Source organism: Mus caroli, unplaced genomic scaffold (assembly GCF_978045245.1).
Source record: "Mus caroli unplaced genomic scaffold, Mus_caroli_1 scaffold_3, whole genome shotgun sequence".
NCBI lineage: Eukaryota > Metazoa > Chordata > Mammalia > Rodentia > Muridae > Mus > Mus caroli.
Genome location: NW_028227258.1, coordinates 22,114,974 through 22,132,379, shown reverse-complemented (window position 1 = coordinate 22,132,379; position 17,406 = coordinate 22,114,974). Strand labels below are relative to the sequence as shown.

Genomic DNA, 17,406 nt, shown 5'->3' with positions numbered 1-17,406 from the left:
CATTTTTTCATTTTCTTCTCTTCTATTTTTAAATGTGTTTTATTAGCACACATTAATTATATAGGGCAGTGGGTTTCATCGTGACATTTTCATATGTGCATATAATACATTTGTCATCTTCACCCCTGTGACGCTTTCCTGTTCCCCTACTTCACTTGTTTGCTTCCTCTTCCCAGTTCGTCCCTCTTCTCTTTTCAAGTCTTCTTGTTGTAGTTGATGATGATGGTGATGATGATATTGTTGTTGATGATGTTGTTGGTGATGTTGTTGTTGATGATGATGATGGTGATGTTGTTGTTGATGATGATGATGGTGATGTTGTTGATGTTATTGGTGATGCTGTTGTTGATGTTATTGATGATGCTGTTGTTGCTGTTGATGATGCTAACCCAAAGACTTTTTACTACGGTTGAATGTAGGGACAGGGTTATTTACAGGAACATAGGTACCAGTGTCTGCAACCCTGAAGAAAGTGCATCTCCTCTCATCAACCACTAACTGCCATAGATCATCAGGGAGGGGTGGGGGAGAGGGCTCATAAGCCCCTTCCCCTTCAGGGCAGGATGTGGACAGGCTCCATCTTATAGAGACCTTGTGCAGAGTCACAAAGGCTGATGACTGTGACATGGCCAGGAAACAGTGTTCCACAGACACTTCACTCATCATTTATACCCCCACTGTTCCATAATGTTCTTAGATCCTTGAAGTGGGTAATGTTAGAAGTCCCACTTAGACTGAACACTCAATGGTCACGTCTTCTCATTACTATGACCATTTTAAGCTCCAGTTACTTCTACCCACTAAAGAGGAGGAGGAGGAGGAGGAGGAGGAAGAGGAGGAGGAGGAGGAAGAAGAGTTTGTTGCTTTGACAAAAGCTGACTGTAGCATTCACCTATGGGCCCAAAATATAACAGGCAGTTTGTTGTCTTTTTATTTTAATGGAGATTTGAAGTTGCAAAGTTCTGTCTCCTCTTCAATGTGGCCTGTGGTCCCTACGGTTTACATTTGATAGTGTTGATGTGCACTGGCCTCATTTCCCACTTTCCCTCTTTTCCTTCAAGTAGTTCTCTGTCTGTTTTTAATTTCTATTTGCCTTTCATTCGTTGAATTCATTCGTTGAATATAGAAGCTTATTGAATTTTTTGTGTCATCGTTGTACAAGGGTCATGCTAATCTCTACTGTTCTGTCAGTACAGGTTGTAAACATGAGCACATGTCAGAGGATCTTAAATATCTCTTGAGCCTGTAGAATAAGTCACTTTAAAGTGTAGCACTCTAACTGTGAAGGCTCTTAGCTGTCAGAAAATGTGTAGAAATTGTTGGTGTACTTTTCCAGTTTTAGTGGGATAGAGAGGATCGGTCAGGTTATCAGGTTGAGAGAAGTTAGCACAGCATGAAGTCACACAGGACTTTGAACAGTATTATGCTTGAGGTTTGTTGCTGCACCCCATCATGTTTATACCATGTGTGGGTTAGAGTAAACAGTACTTGGGAGTAGCCATGAGAGATGTTGGCTGAGTGCAGGATCTTAAACTACATAGAAATTTCGTCAGTAATCACTGAGTCCTTTGTGCTTCCTGTCTTGTGGAAAGGACCAGTTAGTATATTTGAATTTAATTTTATGTGTATTTGTGTGGCTGGAGCTGAAAGATTGTTGTACTTGCTGGTTATTCTTATAATAAAAATCCCAATATATTCCTGTCTTATTTTTAGCTACATGGAGTTTCTTGATTTCCTTCGACCACTTTTATCTTTACCCAGTAGCTCTTTTCCTTTGCATATTAAGTTTATATTTTTTTCTTTTGTAAGTTTGGAAACAGTAGGTATACTTACTACTAATTTTATCTCTTTATACATAAACACAACACACACGTGTATACACACACACACACACACACACAGAGGAAGGAATGGAAACAGCACATCTTCTCCTTTCATTTCCCTTCTTCCTGAATGCACTGGTATTAGTTATCTAGTCATCTCTAAGTCATTTTTTTTAACCAGAAAGGTTAATAGAATGCTGAGAAATCTCAGGTTTTTCATCTAACAAATGAAAATAACATTTGAGATCTGCTTCCATTCCATAATCATGTTTAATAATTGGTCAGAAAATTGAAGGTATTAGAGGTGTGTGTGTGTGTGTATACCAGTGCATTAAAGTACTGTTTTGTGTCAGGTCAGGTCTTCACAAGAGCAGGAATATGGAATGCAGCCCTTAACTTCAAATGCACTTTTATGCTTAATTTTTCTTGGTGTTAAACCTTTTACACTGATATGTAAAATAAAAAGGAAATCTTTATCAATAATATTAGAAATACAAGTACTTAAAACATGATATGGTTGTTACTGTATTTTCAGATACTTCGTTAAAAATTAAATAAACAGTTCCCACTTTTTAAGCAGTGAAATGTTTCTTGGTTGACCAGAAAGCCAAATGAGCCATCATTTCAATTATCCAAGTATTTAAGCAAAGGACAACATGGTTAAAGAGGAATGGATGTCTTTATTTAGCTTCTCCACACAAAGCTTGATCTTAGTTCTGGACATTTTGCTATCCATCTTTTTATTGAGTGAGGGAAACTGAGAGGAAACCCAGAACACTTTTTATTATTTATATAGAAAAATGTATGAAAATGAGCAGCCTGAATTTTAATCATGGAATAGTTACAACCCCCTGTCTAGTAGCCATATCAGAATAGTTAAAAATCCTTACAATTCTCTGTAAACCATTGAAAGTAAAAGAATAACCAGACAACAACCTCCACATTCCCCCCTCTCCCATCCAGTTATCCATGGCAAAGATCAGTCAGGCATGGCAGCTCATACATGTAGTCCCAACACCTAGGAGACCAAGGGAGGCAGACACATGGATTTGAGGCTAGCTGGGGTACCTTGTAAGACTCTGTCTCAAAGACAGTAAAAAATAAAAACAAAAAATAAATAGACCCAGGTGATTCAAGCAATTTTTTCCAAACCTTTAATGATCTGTAGGCACCACAGTCCTAAATCCAGGCTCCCCCTTTGGTTTCATTTCAATAAGACAGACACTTTCCTATAAATGGAAACATTATTTTCCTCAAAGCAATTATTCAAACATGCTCCTTATATTAAGGACTCTGTAACCACACTTTTGTAAATGCCCTCTGTGTAACTTTTTCCTATTATGTGGTTCTTTTTCAATTCATTTGATCTTCTGCTGGTGTAGGGGCCAATAGACTTGTGAATATTCTCTGGATGTGTCCATGTATAAGTGTATATATATAAATGTATATATTTTTTCCAGCTAATACCTCAGATGTGTGATTGTTTAATAAGTACCATACTGTTTGCACAGAGCAGGGCTTCCATTGGTGGGTTCTTACTTTAAAAATTGACCTTTAGTCAGTAGAATCTCATCAGGGTGAAATGTTTTCAGTTGCTCTCCATGGTTTAGTGCAGATTACTATCACAAGGCCCATGTGTCATGTAAAACTGTATTTCTCTGAGCCTGGTAATCCAGAAGTGGTTCTTGAAATGTCCTGGTGTAGTAAGTTCTTAAAACTTGGGGTGACTGGTTATGGAGCTGTCTAGTAACTGCATAGAGGCGACAGACACCTGATACAAATGCTGGCAAGTCTTGCTGGTTTCTCTGTATGGTTATGCAGTACTGTAACATAGGAAGGCACTTTTGAGTGACACTGTAGCGCTTTCACCAGTACCTTCCAAATGAATTGTTTGTGACATGGGTGTCTATAGTAAGACAGAAACAATTGGTGTCTGTAATTTATTTGCATTAAAATGTGCTTCATATTTGCTTTACTTCGGGTCTTTGGATTGCTATGTGAGACTTTCCATTTAAAGTTTTAGGGTGTTTGTTTGTTTGTTTGCTTGTTTGTTTGTTTGTTTTAAGCTGCAGGTAATTTCCACGGTGTGATATGGGTTTTCAGGTATGGTGAGGTGTTCATGGAAGCCTGTGTACTTAGAATGAAGTGCTGCTGGTGAAGGAGAGCTCCCTCGTGCATTCAAGACCTCAGAATTAGGTTTAAAAATGAAAGGTCTGATTTGTAAAAATGTAATGTTATATCAGACTTATATAAGGTTTCATGTGAGAACTCTTAAAGCTGCTTTTGATTTCTAACGAATGTTCTAATGAATGATTTACAAATTTTTGTCTTTCAGTCTCTGTAATTTATCTCAACATATGAATAAAAAGAGGGGGTGTTCTCACCATAAAAGGCTTGTCTTCATTATATTTTATCCTCCTTTTTTCTTTTTTTTTTCTCTCCTTCTCTACCTCCTCCTCCTCCTTTCTTCTTCCTTCTTCTTCTTCTGAGACAGAGTCTCACTATATAGATCTCACTATCCTGGAACTCACTATGTAGACCAGGCTACCCTCCAGCTTACTGAGATCTGCCTGCCTCTGCCTCCCAAGTGCTGGAATTAAAGAAAGGCCTGCCCCACCATGCCCAGCATAGGATCCTCTCGATATGTTCATTCTTTTATTCATTCACTCAGTCATTCATTCATCCATTCATTCAATAAATGTATGAATCCCTGCTGTGTCACAGGTAATGAGCTAGGAGCTGGGACTTATTCATGGATTAAGATAATGCTGTAAGTGTAAATTTAATCAAGAAAACATTATTGTCCAGGAAATGAATGTTTTAATTTTGGTAAATGTAAGAAGATCACAAATTACCCATTTATCTATTAACGCCTATCTATCTTTAACATTTATCTATTAATATTTATTTATTAACATTTATCTATATATTAACATTTATCTAGAGTACCTCTACTATTCCGGAAAGGTCAAGGAAGATTTCACTGAGAAACTAAACTTAAACTAAAACCCAAAGGATGAACAAAAGTGGGGCTGAGACACTAAAGAACAACTTCATGCAAAGTGGGCCAGCCAATGCTATCACAAACACGCTGGCTCACACAGCTGAGCTGGCCTGCCGGAGATCAAGCCAGCCAACATTCTAGCATGCAGTGGGGACGGTTGGTGAGCCTACCTACACTGAGGGGCTATGGGCAATTGATGGCTTCTGAGAGAGGGGGTGCCAGTGTTCTTTAAGGGTGATCTCTGGTAGGTTGGCCATGCTCCATTGGCTAGTCCCACAGGCCCAGGAGATGATCAGCCCAAACTGGACTTCATAGGTTGGGGGGTGGGGGGAAGAGACACAGTTTGGAGGTGAACCTAAGAGGAGTTAGAGCAGAAGAGTTAGGGGTAAGTATGATCAAAATGTATTGTATGAAATTCTCAAAGAATAAAAAGTATTAAAACTTTGTGGAAATGAAAAGAAACTTGAGTGACGATTTAGTAAAAGAATTCCAAAGTAGGTGCTCCTAGAGAGCTTACGTTTTCTTTAGAGGTACACGACTGTTAACACACGAGGTAAGAGCTGATCTGTAGCAAAAGCCATCAGCTTCCGTTCCCCCCCCCCCCCCGCCCTGCTCCCCCAGCTCAGGCAGCCACTGGGGAGTATTTAGATCCCAGGTGATTTTCATTTGTCCTCAGGGTTTCTACCGAGTCTCCTAAGCGGATTACATTGCCGCCCTCTACCAGAAAGAGTTATCAACGCGTCAGTAATGAGAACACCGGGCCAAAGCAAATGGAGAAGCCTCCCTTTTGCTAAGCTTTCTTGCCTTGCCCTTACAGTGGGCTTTCTTGAATGTACAAACACCAACAAAAAATATAGGCAGATTTTATTTTATTTTATTTTATGAAGATACAACAAATGCAGGCCCAAGAGCCAAAGCAGGCAGCCCAGTGCATGCGTGTTCAAAACGGACTTAGCAAACGAGCCCATAGGCCCATGGCTCCTGCACTTCTAGGTAAAAACTCAAGAACATGTAGGGTAGCAGCACCCTTAGGAAACTGGCTTGTAAATTAGGTTATCCAAGGACCTGGGACTTCTAATAAGTAGGCTATTCAGTTCGTTCTCCTCAAACGTCTTTATTCACAAAGAAAGATTTACATAATGGGTCTGGGAAAGGTGTACGCATACTCTGCACAGGACCATCTTCCGTTGTAGGTGTGTTGGATGGTAATTAAGGTGCAAGGACCCCAGATGCCAGCCCAGCTGCTCTTGGCGCAGCGCGCAGGCGCAGAAAAAAAAAAAGCCTCCAGGGGGCGGGGCGGGGCGGCCGCGCGCGCAGTTTCCGCCCGGGTCTCCCCGGAAGTTCCGAATCCCGGTACTGGAAGGTGCAGCAAGTGCTTCCTGGATCCCGCGGAGGTCACGAGTAATGTGACAGCGACTTGACAGGCGGCTTCAGAGAGGCGACCGAACTGCGGGAACACCGGGGCAGGTCTTCCCAGGCTGGAGCGCGCGTGCGTCTGCAGAGGTCGCCGCTCCTCTCAGCTCGGGGACAGAGTGGGTGGGGAGAGGTGGGCAGTCCGGGGCTGGCCACCGGGCAGGGTCCCGGGGAACCTCCCCACTCCCTTGACGGAGATCCAGGGCTCTCGCTTGGCCCTGGCGAGGGTGGATCTCGTGATGCTGTCTGGGTCTGAAGAGGGTGACTAAGCCTCGGGTGCGGGGGGAGTCACGGAAGTTTTCCTTCCAGGAGTGGAGATCGATTCTGCGAGGAAAAGGGGTTCATCATGGCGGATGTGAGTTGACACCCCTTCCCAAGAAAAAGGGGAGGTGGGAGGTTTGCATGAGGCTTCTGAGAGGAGAGAGGTAGAAATGTGTTTCGTCCTCAGCCTCGCCCCTCTTCCTGGATCTGTAGTAAGGACTTACAGGGGCCTGAGCTTCTGTCAGGACCGGTTGTGATGGGCCACTAAGGTGCTTTAGCCTCAGAGAACTGTATATTCTTCCACATCCTAATCCTATTGGAGCATACAAGAACTCTGTGTGGGTGGCACTGGAAATTCTGAAGGATGACTGGCCGCCCTTCCAGTCAGTACCTGTTCATAGGACAGTGCTCTGAATCCTCTCCCACTAAATAATGCTCTTGGTGTCTCAGTAGGCAGTGTTGGAGTCTAAAAGGATGGCTAACGCATGCCCCCTTAACAAGCTATGTTCCGTTTCTATGTGTCTGTTTAAGACAAGAGCAAAAGTAAGTTCCATGGTGGTAACGTGGAAAAGGACACTCATTCATTTTGGGAGATAGAGGTTCAAAACAGCACACATTTAGAGTGGAGGCCATAATTATGTGACTTGTCCGTGAGTGTTTCTACATGAGTGTCCAATGAGACAAGGTGGCCTTCTGTTCTTTTAGTCCTAACCGTGTCCCCTGTTAAATCTTCACATTGTCAGTATCTTTGCCAAGAAGCCGAATGTTAGAGTAGTTTATCTGAATTGGGATCATTAAAAAAAAAAAAAAAAATCATGGGCAATCTGGATGCCAGGACATGGGAAGAGATTTATAGACGATTCTCAAGTGAATACGGTAGCATCGGGATGTAAATTATTAGGAAGCACGTGATCTCATTTTACAGCAAATCTGTTTTTGTGTGTCCCAGTTCCAAGTACACTGACATAGCCCTTACTAACCTTTGACAGCGTTCTTAGGTTGTAGGGTCTGTGATTATCCCTGTAGACATGTAGCGAAGCATATAATGAAACTGAGGCCTAGAAAAAGGTTAACTAGCTTCTCCCAAGTTATACACATCAGAGATGAAATGCCAGCAACAAGTGGTGAGTTCACGTCCTTTAGGGATAGGGACAGGGCTAGAACAGCACAAGGTAATAATGGTCTTTTAAAAATTATTCTCTTTCAGGATCTAAAGCGATTCCTGTACAAAAAGTTGCCAAGGTAAGAAATTATTGATTTGTTGCTGAATAAATTCTGTGCAACATGTTAATCTTACAAAGTATTTTGTTTCTCCTTTTAAAATTAGTATTTTTATAAATTTCATAGTAATTATTTACCACATTTATATACAAAACTAACCCCAGGTATCCTAAGAGATGGCTTGAGTTTCCAGATAGCTCGAAGCCAGAGCTGTTGAATGACTTCTGTGTGGTTCTACAGGGGAGAGATGCTGGGGACTGGAACTTAGATTTCCTGACACTTTCATTTTTTAAAGAAAAAAAAAACCACACTACCATAGTTGTTTATTAGTTTATCTTTTAAAGTTCTTAAGTAAATTTAAGAAAAGGAGGTTAAAACTTGCCATTATTTTTAATGTTACTATTGGGACCTAATTGCTGGGTCAACGTAATCCAAAATTACTAGGCTAAGACAACAGTTGAAAAACAAATTCACTTTCACACTGCACTTTGTGTGCCATTCTTACAAAGAGTTAACAGGTGTTAAGGTTAGCAGATTTCTTTTACTGATCCAGAGGACTCCACTTAAACTCATTGGAACTCACTTTAATTGAAAAGAAGATGTCTTTGTTGACAAGCACGTCTTTTGTCTACATTCACATCTTTCTACAAATGACTCAGATTTTGTAATCATTAGGGATAAGACAGGAGTGAGGGGAAAATGTCTTGTGTTTTCACATCCCAGAACAAAACAATCAGATTGGACTGAATAACCTTTGAGGTCATCTAGCAGAATATTCTGTGAAACCCTTTTTCTTATCTTCCCAGTCTAAAATTGTAAGTGGTTATGTGTGGTTATCAGTTTATCTCTGTAGGTTGAAAAAAATGAACCAACATTCATTTAGACTTACTTGAATTGCTGGATGTATGGCTGATGTTTTTACTCTGATTATAGATTAGTGGAAATGAATGACGGTGTTCTGGTTGTGATTTATATGGTGTATATAGAAAACACCATGGGTATGTTAAGTGAGATAATGATTATTATCGACTTTATGTTAATGAAATATTTAATTAATTTTAGTTAAATTAATTAAAATTAATTTTAATTCTCTTCCTCTTAATAAAATGGCAAGTTATAGAGATCAGCTGCTGGGTCTTTTTTCACACACATGGCCAACCCGACAGGCAGTGACAGCTTTGCATGCTAACTGTTGAGTGGCAATGGAGACAGAGGTACAGGCTGGAACCATGCAGGAGAATGTTAGTAACTCCTGTGGGAAATAATACTTGTTTTCTGACCTTACAGCTTTTCAGAACGTTAAGGCTTTTCTCATTATTGGTTACAAATGTTTTGGGAACTGCACGCTGTCCTGATGTGCTCTCCTTAGCTATGATAAAACACTGACAGAAAGCAACATGTGGAGAAAGAGCGTATTTCATCTTACAGATTACAGTTCAACCTGAAGGGGCAGGGCAGGAACCGAAGCAGAAGCCACGGAGGAATGCCGCTTACCGGCTTGCTCTGCATGGCCTGCTCAGCGAGGGTTTTTATACAACTCGACACCACCTGCCTTGGGTGGTACTACCCCTACATCCATCATTCATTAAGAAATTGCCCTGCAGACTTACCTGCAGGCCGGTCTCATGGAAGAGGCATGCTCTGAGTTGAGGTTCCCACTTCCTAGATGACCTCCGCTTTGTATCATCAACTTGACAAGAAACTAAGCAGCACACAAACAGATATGATAACTGACATTTGCTCAGGAAAACACAACATGAAAAACCTTGTGAAAGGGAGCCGGGCATGGTGGACAGGCCTGTAATTCCATCATTTGGAAAGTGACAGGAGTTCAGAGCTAGCCTGGGGTACACGAGGTTATGGCTCAGTGGGTAAAGGCACTTGCCGTAAAGCCTGATGCGGATGGTTTGGCAAGCATGATTGAAGTGAAGAGCCACCCACACACATTGTCCTCTGACCCCAGACACACACACATACAATAAATAAGAACATTGGAAATGGCAGCTGGAAAGCAAAAGAAACATTGGGTGACTTATCAAGTCTGTTTCTGTCATGTACCTTCAGATAGGGGACATGCGACTTCTGTCCTTCACAAATCAATGTGCTTCGTCCTTTATCAGCGTTCCATGTTTCCTCCTTCGTACTTTCCATGCTGTGAAGTCCTTGAGACTTCCTTTGATGTGCGTGTTGTAATGCTTTCATCACCTGCTCTCCTTATTCAGTGCCCCTGGCTCCCTATCTGAGCTTTAACAGTGACCATAAGCTGTGGAAAGTAAATGTTTGTTGACTCTTGAATTCTGACAGTTCACCTTTAACCAACCAGAAAGCTCCACAAGGTAGGGCTAATACAAGAGATGTGTGCAGATTAATAACATTGTGAAGATACACTGGGAATGTATCTCAGTGAGAGAGTGTTTCACTCTTGGCCCCGGGCTCAGTCTGCAGGACTTCCAGAGGGGCAGGAACGTTAGTCAGAGCACATCAGCAGGGAAGGTATCACACCACTCTTTTCATAAGGCCTGAGACCTGTCTGGGTCAGAGTTGCAGATCCTTTCTTGAAAACAGGGTTACTGCATCCTCAGAACAAGAAGAACAAATAAACAATAGCACTGTGAACTCTTTGATATGTTTCTGGGTGTGTGGGTTTGCAGGGTATATGCATTCTTGCCATTTTTGGTTTGTTTGTTTTGTTTTTTTACAATTTTACTTATGTGTGGGGGTGTTTTGTATGCATGTATGTCTGTGCTCCGTGCCATGGCTGATGTCTGTGGAGGGCAGAAGAACTAGAACTGAAGGCACAGATGGTTATAAGCTGACACGCAAATACTCGGAGTTGAAGCTGGTTCTCTGGAAGAACATGTAGTCCTCTCAACCGCTTCTTGAATTCTTGATTTTAGCTACTTTATTTCTGTACTTCTCAACAAAGTCAGATAGTTCCTGGTATCAATAAAATGTGGTTTTCTCTGTTAAATATTGTCCTTGAATTTGTATTTTAAAATCTAGTTGTAACTCTCTCCCCCTAAAACTCTCAGGTTTTCCATGTTTTACAGTACCCAGTATTTTGTAATTATATGAAAGGCCTTACGGAAGCTTTGCAGGAATGGCGAGTAGACTGCCAGTGTCTGAGTCCAGGGCCTTGTGGGTGCTCAGCAAGCACTCAGTTACACCCTCAGCCCCAGTATGATGTCCTTAACACGAATGTAACAGTTATTAGATTGAAAGTAGTTGTTTTTAGTAAACATTAGATTTTTGCTGATTAATAAAATATTTCTTATGGATATGTCTCTTGTAGCCCAGCAATTGTTAGTAGTAAAATCTATTCAAACCACTCTTCATTGTGTGTAGACTTGAAAACAACTTCTATATTTGTGACCTGATTTCTAAAAAGGCGTGCTTTAAGGCTGTAGCTGTTCTGCATTGTTAGGCTTGTACCTCTGTGGATTTGTAATCCATTAAAAAGAACATTCTACTTTTTTTTTTTACCTCCTTTGTTATATTAGCTACTATTTAAATTAATTACCGTGGAAATTAGAACTTACCTGTGCTATACAGCTTTTTCTAACGTTTTTTATAATGTATTGAGCACCTGTCTTTTAATTTGATTTTTTTTTATTTTCTGAGTAGACAATATACTTATAAACTTCAAGGTTGCAGAGCTCCTTGTGTCTGTGCTGCAGTCCTGAGCTCCGCTGGGAGAAGCATCTGCTGTCAGAAGTCTTTATGTCCTGGCAACCAGGCACAGATAGGAGTGCACTGTGTGCGCGTGATGGGCATCACCTATGCACACACAAAGCTTGCTTACAGTTTATAGCATAGTTTGTTGCTTAAGGTACGCTTTTCAAAACTGAAGTTTCTTTTTCACTTACTATGACTTTAAGAGGATAGAGAGATGGCTCGGTAGTTACGGGCACTTGCTGCTCTGTGAAAAACACAGATGGGTTCATTTCCTAGCACCCGTGCTGGGTAATTCACAGCCACCTCTAAATCCAGTTTCCAGGAATTTGATGCTCTCTGCTGGCCTTGGAAGGTACAATCGTGCATGTCCATACACAAATAGGCACACAGATGGGGATGGTTGGCTTGTTTGTTCTAAATTCATGAGCATATACATATTGGTGGGTAGAGACTTAAGGTGCAAAAGTGTAAGGACCTGAGTTTGGGTCCTCGGAACTCACATGAAGTCAGTGCTCCTGTAGTGAAGTGAGGTGTGGGGACAAGGGAATCCCTGGAAGCTCATGGCCAGCTAGTCGGAGAGACCTGAGGATGTCCTCTTACTTACACGTGCAAACTGGGTCGTGGTCTCTGACTCTCTGTGTGTGTCTGTCTGTCTCTCTGTGTCTGTCTCTCTGTGTATGTGTCTCCCTCCCCTCCTCTCTCTCTCTCACACACACACATACACAGATACACATGCATACACACATACTCTCTTTCACACTCACACTTTGAAATCAGATCTACTCAGTGCCTAAAAAACAGCCCCTCCTTTTCAGTTACTTGATGCCCTAATAGTTAGCCAAGCCGCCACTTCCCCAGGGAAGTGTTCTCCCTACAGATCTTCTAATGGCACCTCCCATAGTAGTGATTTTCCCTTAGTGTAAGATTATTTGCTTCATAATAACTCAACTACGACTCGACTTCGATTCTAAGATTGTAGAGTCAGTATCACATGATCAGGAAGTACTAAGTGCCTTAAAATCTGAAAACCCAGTATCAGAAATCAGAAAGAGTGAGGGGAACAGACAAAGGTTCTTTAGTTTTTACCATGTCAGAGATGACCCCTTTTCTGCTTCTATAAACCATGGAATGATAGAACATAAACTTTACTCTTCAATAATAAACATGCATGTGGTAAATATCCTCAGCATTTCAGTGGTGCACAGTTAGAGAATTTCCTCATCACGCCTGGGAACATAGTCTAACAAACACACACACACACGAACATGTTTTTCAGGAACATGCATGAAACAGCAGGGGACTTAGCTTGGTGGTAGAGCTCTTGCTAGAGTATACAGCTCCCTGGTCTGCGGTGCTGGAGGAGGGGAAAAAATGTCTATATGCTTGAGAAGTACCACCATGAGTCGGAGATACATATTCGTAGAAATCAAAGTAACTTTGAAATACTGAACTTTGTTTTCTTGTAGTGTTGAAGGGCTCCATGCAATTGTTGTATCAGATAGAGACGGGGTGCCGGTTATTAAAGGTAAAGCTAACTGCATGCATATGGCACATTTACTTTTGACAAAAAATGTTTTATATTTAAATAATTAAAAATATAGACAGCTTATTTCAACAAACTAGAAAAACTGTTTTAGTTGTTTGAGGAAGTATATACTTTGTCAGTTGAGGACTTGGTGTAGAACCATAGTGAACTGCATGTCATCTGGACCACGTAACATCCAGCGTCTGTGTGCATTTACCATAGTCCTGGTTATCCACTGAGGATGCTCATGGCACAATACAAATCATTAAACAAGTCTTTACTGTCGAAAGTGTGAGCAAGGCAGGCAGGCAGCCAACCCCTAAGCCACGACACTAGCTCACACTGGTGGGGTTTTTTGTTTTTTTAAGATTTATTTATTTATTTATATGCATTCATATATGTATTCATATACATATGAATATGAATACACTGTTGCTGTCTTCAGACACACCAGAAGAGGGCATCCAATCCCATTACAGATGGTTGTGAGCCACCATGTGATTTCTGGGAATTGAACTCAGGACCTCTGGAAGAACAGTCAGTGCTCTTAACTGCTGAGCCATCTCTCTAGCCCCACTGGTGGGTTTTAATCTTGCGGGGTTTTGCTTCTTTATTAGAAATATATTTTCTAAAATTTTAATGTCATTAGTTTAGTTGATCAGAATCTAAGAAGTCTCTAAAAATACATCTCTGTAAAGTCTTGAGAACTCTATGCACGCATACAGTGTGTTTTGGTCATATTTGGTTCCACCCCAAATCCACCAAACATGGTTTTGGCAGTCCTCAGCTTTCTCTGGTGCACATTTGCTGTAACAGAGGTAGTGTGAGCTGAGGTTGTTTGCTGTTCGTATCTCCTGGCATCATCAAAGTGGACTTTGCTGGTTTCACTTACCAAAGATTAAAGATGAAATAGTATCTTATGCATTTTATTTACAATTTCTTTTTCACATCAGGACAAATATATCAGGTAATTCTAGACATTAGGATTAAAACGTGCTTTAGAGGTCACTTGGTTTATTTCTTCCAATTTATCCATTAGCCTGGTCAAGTGCAGAGAGGACACTGCCTGTGCAGAGCTGGGCATTGAGTTGGTGACAAGACATGATAGAGTCCATTGACTGTGTGCTACCCACCACACACCCACACAGTGTGGGCAGCTATGGCCAGCCACTTTCCTCTTCTCACCCCTAGAAAGAGGGCTCAGGTGATTCTCCAGCCCTAATGTTCTTTCCCAGAATCTCTGTGAACCATTGAAACTCCATACTTAGCTGATGTAGCTACTACACTAGTCTAGCCTTAACGAGCAAGAGGAACATGAAGCTGGCAGCCAGCCATCGGGCTGTAGGTTTGTATGAGAGCAAAAGGCATTTTCCATCTGATTCTGTCAACACTAGAGCACTGTAGTACAGTACAGTGATGACTATCGTCTGAGATGGCCAGGATATTCATTCTATTACATGTAAGGCAGCGTGTCGTCCCTGAGGTATTTATAGTCACAGGAGACCCAGCTAGCAGTAGGGTTTTCAACATGGCAAATGTCCTGTTGTGCCTAGGCTTTTACTGGTTTGTGTTTTTTAAAACTTGCTGTTGAACTCTTCCCACCATACTCTACATGACGTTTATTTAATCACTGATCGCAGTGGCTAACGACAGTGCCCCAGAGCACGCCCTGAGACCTGGCTTCCTATCCACATTTGCCCTCGCAACAGACCAAGGCAGCAAACTCGGACTTTCAAAAAACAAAAGCATCATCTGCTACTATAATACCTACCAGGTCTGTATATTCCATTTATAGTGACTGATGCTTTTCTGATTTCACTACCATTTTTACATCTTTTGTATAAATTGTTTTTAGTATAAGTCTAGATTTTGGTGTCAGGGGGATAGAATTTTTAATAGTTAGCTTGAACTAATCTTTATTTTTTAAAAAGGGAATAATTATTATGGAAAAGTACTTAAAAATTTAAGAATAAAGAGCTTGTTATGCTATAAAGTATGTGTTAGATCATTGTTAACTCCAGTAGATGGTGCCCTTCGCTTACATAGCTGCGATTCTTCAACACAATTCCTCTGTTGTGACAGGTTAGAAAAAAACAAACAAAAGGCTTACCTTGAAAGTTGAATGATCAGCTGTTTAAATTTGTATACTTGCAACATTACTAATTCTTTCTTTTTAGGTGGTTCAATTCAATCGTTTGCCTCTGGTGGTGAGTTTCATAGCCAGCAGCAATGCCAACACAGGTATGTTAGAAGGGCCACAGATGCCGATTGGAATTCTTTATAGCACTATGTGCAGTGTGAGAGATTAGGACTGACAGAGCCTCAGCCCCATCTCTGTTTTCTCTTGAACTCAATTCCCAGTTCACATGCCTGCCTCCCTCCCCAGCCTCGTCCACCTCAAAGGTGGCTTCCAGATGCTCTTGAGATGAGGCAAGACATTGGGGTTTTCGTAGAAACGTCAGCTCAGTGTTGCATTGCGTGTGCTGTTTGTGACTCCCATTGTAACAGCCTATGAAAAGGAAGGGCTACAGGACATAAACTGAACAGAATACATACGGGGTGCTGTATAAATGACATAATTCTCTACACCAACCAATTAAATTACAACGCTGAGACAAGTTGAATGTCATTGACAATTTAGAGATAATTTCATACTTTCTTTTCTGTCGGTGAACTACTCTGGCAAAAGCCACATGAGGAGAAAGGGTTCATTTTAGCTCAGAGTTCATATGAAAAATCTTCTAACATTCTAATTTTTTAACTCTTTTTTAGGACTAATTGTCAGCCTAGAAAAGGAGCTAGCTCCGTTATTTGAAGAACTGATAAAAGTTGTGGAAGTGTCTTAATCCAGCAGTGGTTCTGACGCACACCTTGGCCTCACTGCAGCAACCCTGGACCAGGCCAGCAACCTTCAGACCACAATAGTACTTGTATCTATGTATTCAGAAGGCCGCTTTTCCACATTACCCTAAAGAAGAGCCTATCGCTATAATTTATAGACAGATCAATTGTTATATTTATGTGTATAAAATCTTTTCTTACTTAGTGAGATCTGAGAACACCACAAAAATGGTTCATTCGATTGCAGCTCCCATGGAGTTAGTGCAGGCACCTGAAAGTGAGTGGTATCTGTCCAGAGCAGAGGGTCAGACCGGGGCCGTGAGGCCCTTGAGCCAGCAGGCACAGCTGCTGAACTCTGCTCCACTCCATAAGCCGCAGACCCTTTTACTGAGGATAATAATGAGGTCATATTTTTCTTCAGATTCTATTTTATTTCTTCGCATTGTGAGGAAGATGAAATGGCTTAGTAAAAATAATTAAGTACAATCACTAACGTCCCTCTCTCTGTGTTCCGGGTAAGGATGAGTGTTGCTAATGGATTGGATTCTTCAGGGTGCTGCTGTTCAGTGAGAGCAGAATCGATGCTTACGATGTCTCCTCTGCATTGTAACCGTGCTTCCACCATCGTGTTCTTTGTACAACTGAAATGCATGTTACTGAATTCTGTTTCCTTATCAGGATGTATATAAAATGACAGGATGGCCATTTTTTATACATGTGTATAAATAAAATAGTATTTTTAAAGGTACAGAATGAGCTCTGTATAGGCCTCTTTTTTGGACTTTGAAAAGTTTAATGGGCATAATTCTACCCTTCAGTCACATGAATAAGCCATGAATAGTTCATATAGGGATTGTATTAGAGATTGTGCCTAGTATAAACTGTCAAAAAGAAAAAAAAAAAGAAAGAAACCCTCCCCTGTGAGCCTGGCTGAATCTCTAGGAAAGAAGTGATCTCCACTTATATGACTGAGAGGCTCAGGAGTAGATCAGCCATTCAAGCCCTGGCTCTCCCGGCACTCTGTCTCTGGAATGGTTCAGTCCCCATGCCCTACTGTGTGCCAGTCCGCATCCCTCCTGCTGCACGCTGTAGACACCGCCGCCTGGGAATGTCTGCTCTGGACAGAGTGGTGGTGCTGTCCTTAGGTTCCCCGCTGCTTTCCCTTCCCCTCATTTTCCAGTACAATCTGGGATGAGTGGTGAGTAGAGAAAGTGAGTGTGTGGTGCCCTGAGTTAGAGGCCCACAGAAGGCCTCGGAGCCACAAACTGGGGCCACCTAAAGCAGGAGAAGTCAAGCCGAGAGAACGTGTTCTTGTCTTTAGGGAGCTATAAACTGTTAACGAACGACGAGATGCACCCACTAAGATAACAGAATTCTCATTGTCTGAGTTACCACTTAGCAATGTCTAGGAAATTCTTACTAGTGATGCGGTCCATGAGACAGGAAGGTAACTCTAGGTAACATAAAGGTAGAAAACGTAAGATCACACCTATTTAGTGTTGTGTGCGCATACACACGTGTACACACGTACGGGTCAAAGGACAACTCAGGAGTCAGTTCTCTCCTGCGAAGTAGGTCTGGGGATTGGCCACACACACAACAACAGTAAGTACAAATTTTAAAATACTTTAACAAAACAGAAT

General features: G+C 41.4%; 1 protein-coding gene across 1 annotated transcript; it reads left to right on the top strand.

Annotated features, from left to right (window-relative positions):
- Positions 1 to 6,158: 6,158 nt before the first annotated feature.
- Lamtor3 (late endosomal/lysosomal adaptor, MAPK and MTOR activator 3) lies at positions 6,159 to 16,516 on the top strand. The gene is made up of 7 exons (XM_021158234.3): positions 6,159 to 6,330; positions 6,550 to 6,595; positions 7,709 to 7,743; positions 12,864 to 12,922; positions 14,563 to 14,696; positions 15,100 to 15,163; positions 15,695 to 16,516. The coding sequence occupies exons 2-7, from the start codon at positions 6,587 to 6,589 to the stop codon at positions 15,766 to 15,768; spliced, it is 375 nt and encodes a 124-aa protein (XP_021013893.1). The 5' UTR covers positions 6,159 to 6,330; positions 6,550 to 6,586; the 3' UTR covers positions 15,769 to 16,516.
- The last annotated feature ends 890 nt before the right edge of the window (positions 16,517 to 17,406 follow it).

What these genes read in the sequence shown, in the direction of transcription:
- Lamtor3 (XM_021158234.3), top strand. An exon ending in CTGTACAAAAAGTTGCCAAG is followed by an intron (nt 7,744 to 12,863) that starts GTAAGAAATTAT and finishes GTTTTCTTGTAG; the next exon opens with TGTTGAAGGGCTCCATGCAA. An exon ending in GCTACTATAATACCTACCAG is followed by an intron (nt 14,697 to 15,099) that starts GTCTGTATATTC and finishes CTTTCTTTTTAG; the next exon opens with GTGGTTCAATTCAATCGTTT.